This window comes from Maylandia zebra, linkage group LG9, assembly GCF_041146795.1.
Source record: "Maylandia zebra isolate NMK-2024a linkage group LG9, Mzebra_GT3a, whole genome shotgun sequence".
Taxonomy (NCBI): Eukaryota; Metazoa; Chordata; class Actinopteri; order Cichliformes; family Cichlidae; genus Maylandia; species Maylandia zebra.
The window spans coordinates 31,341,604-31,345,335 of NC_135175.1; the positions used below are offsets into that span (position 1 = coordinate 31,341,604).

The window sequence follows — 3,732 nt, forward strand, 5'->3', positions numbered from 1 at the left end:
CAGTTTGTAGTACATGTTATCAGGTTTAAACCCATTACAGACACATTAAGCTGTACAACAAACCTCAACATGAGAAAGGAAGCTGCTCACCACAGCAGTCTGTGGTTGTCGTGTTTCCATCAGTGTTTATTTTTGTGTAAATACATCACCAAACAGCCCCTAATTCAGTGACAAGCTACAGTATATAAGATGAGCTGCTGTCACACTTTGACAAGTTCATCAGCTGGTAACAAACCTGTTCACCGCTCAGATCCAGACTCAGATTTGGTGCCTTTCAGCGTCTCAACATGTGTTCGAGTCTCTCCACCAGCCGCCTGATTCTTCTGATCTCCCTGAGTGTGGTGATGCTCATCTCTGTATCAGGTACAGGTTTTATTTCTCTGTTGCGAAATAGAATAGAATAGAATAGAATGAATAGAATGCCTTTATTGTCACTATACAGTTGTACAATGAGATACAAAGCAGAAAGCTCAGTAACAGCAGCTAAAAATCTGTTTCTTAACACGGTTACAAATCTATCTGGTCTTGATGTAACTTTCTTACAAACGGTAACAGAGCAGCTGTTTCTGGACAAAATACAGTCAATTACATTTAATAAAATCTATATGGTTGATTAAAGCCAGTTGTAGTTTTTTGTCAGTTTTGTGATTTTTGGTATTACACATAATAACTTGATCAGTAAATTATTTATACAACATCTGAGAGTTGAGATTGTTTCAGTCTCCATGATATCTTAAAGGGTTTGAAAAATAATGACAATGTGTGTGATGATGTGCTGCAGGGGCTCAACACGTGGGAAATGCCTGCTATAAAACATATTCTAACAGTGGTGTAATAAACATGTCTACACCTAAATGGGCAAAAAACATCATCAGCTGCGTTGAAGACGACAGACATGGCTGCCTTCATGGCTATGAGTAAGTAGAACTTCTAAATAAATTTAAACCAAATAAAATGTAGAAATTAATTCTTGATTAAAAATCCACAAACACAACAATGAAAATGAGATTTGCACTGAAACCTTGATGTAGCAGATAAATGTTCCCCTCTCTAACATACAGCACTACTGTTTGCTCTGTGATTGTTTCTAATGTGGTGACGTTGGGGAATCTGTGAGTTTGTGCTTATGAGCTTGGAGGAAACCTGAGCTGTTCTCTCACAGCATAATGCAAAATGGACCCTGCACATGTTCAGTTAACAATAAAGTGAAAATGTCGAATCCTTTGATTTATTTCCCTCTCATTATAAACTTCTTTTTTATTCCAGGGTCAAAACAAGCAGAGGAAGAGCATTGTTCCTCAGACCAAACACCGAGTGGCTTAAAAGGAAAATAAATGAGGTGAGAAACAAATTATTTATAAAAATGTGGACACAAAGTTTAGAAAAACCAGCAGTGACTTTCTGGCAAATATGTGAAGATTATAATATAGGTAATAAAACGACACTGTGTATATCTGTCTAATGGTGCTTCACCTTCTCTCTTTCACCACCACAGGGAACTCTGCTGTGTCCTCCAGGAATTTCTAAATGAAGATGATGGAAATGATGAATCAAAGTTGAAGTAAAGCATCAACGGGAACCATTTCTGCTGATTTATTAGTTCACACTTTTACAGAAATATGTGTTAAGAAATGTTGATTATTTTTGTAAATTATTCATATGACCTAAAAACAGTCTTATATATTATATTTATTAAAAATGTCATTAAATATGAATGTTGGAATTTTTTTTATTCTGTCTTCAATCTGAGAAGAAAGATAAATCAATAAAAGCCTTTAAGTTCAGATTTATAATGGTGTGTGTGATTATTTAGTATTTGCTGTAACAACATATTGATCATGATGATGTCACAATCACAGGACACCAGGAGGCACAGACGTCAGAAGTAAAAGTAAATATTCAGAAATCACTTGGAAAGTTCTTCACGAATACATAAACCATCAACACAAAGACACATGATCTGAAATCTAGAAACACAAAGATGTTCAGCTAGAAGATGAACTAAACTGGATGAAAAAAATTAATAATAATAATGGATTGGATTTATATAGCGCTTTTCAAGTCACCCAAAGCGCTTTACAATTCCATTATTCATTCACACACTGGTGGAGGCAGCTACAGTTGTAGCCACAGCTGCCCTGGGGCAGACTGACAGAAGCGAGGCTGCCATATCGAGCCATCAGCCCCTCTGACCAACACCAGTATGCGGTAGAGTAAAGTGTCCTGCCCACGGACACAACGACCAGGACAGAGAGCCCGGGGATCGAACCGGTGACTTTCCAGTTACAGATGCGCTTCCCAACCTCCTGGGCCATTGTCGCCATTAAAGTAATGAGAAAGTTGCAAAACTGAAGTGCTGCATGTGAGATATGTATAAAATGTAGCTGTATACAAAATAAAATAACTAATATAAGATGAAACCTACAACATCATCTTGCAGCAGATGGTGTCACTGTGTTCAACAATTCAGCGCAACAATTTGCACAAGGAGATGCTGTATAGGAGAATAACGCAGAAGAAGCCTTTTCTGCGCACATGCCTCAAACAGAGTCGTTTTAGCTATGCTAAAGCACATTTGGACAAGCCGGCTTCATTTTAGAATAAGGTGCTGTGGACTGATGAAACTAAAATTGAGTTATTTGGACATGACAAGAGGCGGTATGCATGGAGGAAGCAGACGTTAAGTAAGTAAAAAGATCACGAAGTACTTCTCAAAGGGATGACCAGTGTTGGTCAAGTTACTTGAAAAAAGTAATCAGTAACTAATTACTGATTACTTCCCCCAAAAAGTAATCCCGTTACTTTACTGATTACTTATTTTCAAAAGTAATTAATTACTTAGTTACTTTTAAAAAACACGATTTATAACCTGAATAGGTGATAAAGCGATAGATCTCTCAGCCCAATTCTACTTTTTCTGCATAATCCATCATACAAAATGTAACCAAATGGAAAAGTCTCTTTTTTTAACTTGTTTTATCCATTTTAATCTTTTAACTTTATGCATCAAGCAAAAATTAAATTATATGCACCATTCTCTGACTTGAAGAAATTAGTTTAACATTTAAACCTATTTTCTGCACATTCCAGCACATAAAATAAAATATTTTTTGTGTTTGCACTCAGTCTTTCAAATAGATGCAAGTAAAACACAGCAGAAAGTAAATGTTAGTCCTCATAGGGAAATATTTCCTCTGCATTTAACCCATTCACCCAGTGAAGCAGTGGGCAGCCACCAATGCAGCGCCCGGGGAGCATTGTGTAGGGACGGTACCTTGCTCAGGGGTACCTCAAGGTAGCCATTCAGTGGAGTTGAACCCCCGACCTTCCGATCATGGGGCCACCACTCTACCTACTGAGCTATCCCTGCCCTGTTGCTCTTTTTTCACCTGTAAAGCAGGAGTGGGGTAGGCGGAGGTGTGCTCTGGTGTAAGTGTGGCGCAGCGGTCAGTGGAAGAATCCGCGAGTTTCTCTGTGAATTTCCCATTACGTCGTTGCGCACTCGGAGCTTGTTTAGGGTATTTTTCGGTGTAAAGAGAAGTTTTCTTCTAATGTTTTTGTCACTTTTTATGGAATCAAACTCAAAGTAAGGTCAGTACTTCCAAGCTTTAAACGCTGCATGCTCATACTCTCTCCCGCACTCGATATTATCCATTGTTGATCTGCAGACAGCTGTTGTCACGAACGTCGCACTCGCTTACGTCACTGTCATGAGACATTCTCGCAAAAAAA

At 38.2% G+C, this 3,732-nt stretch overlaps 1 protein-coding gene across 1 annotated transcript; it reads left to right on the forward strand.

Moving 5' to 3' along the window:
* Positions 1 to 208: 208 nt before the first annotated feature.
* LOC143420529 (uncharacterized) lies at positions 209 to 1,575 on the forward strand. The gene is made up of 4 exons (XM_076888710.1): positions 209 to 363; positions 782 to 917; positions 1,267 to 1,339; positions 1,496 to 1,575. The coding sequence occupies exons 1-4, from the start codon at positions 288 to 290 to the stop codon at positions 1,529 to 1,531; spliced, it is 321 nt and encodes a 106-aa protein (XP_076744825.1). The 5' UTR covers positions 209 to 287; the 3' UTR covers positions 1,532 to 1,575.
* The last annotated feature ends 2,157 nt before the right edge of the window (positions 1,576 to 3,732 follow it).

What these genes read in the sequence shown, in the direction of transcription:
- LOC143420529 (XM_076888710.1), top strand. Translation starts at nt 288, where the DNA reads ATGTGTTCGAGTCTCTCCACCAGCCGCCTGATTCTTCTGATCTCCCTG. An exon ending in GGCTGCCTTCATGGCTATGA is followed by an intron (nt 918 to 1,266) that starts GTAAGTAGAACT and finishes TTTTTATTCCAG; the next exon opens with GGTCAAAACAAGCAGAGGAA. An exon ending in TTAAAAGGAAAATAAATGAG is followed by an intron (nt 1,340 to 1,495) that starts GTGAGAAACAAA and finishes TCACCACCACAG; the next exon opens with GGAACTCTGCTGTGTCCTCC.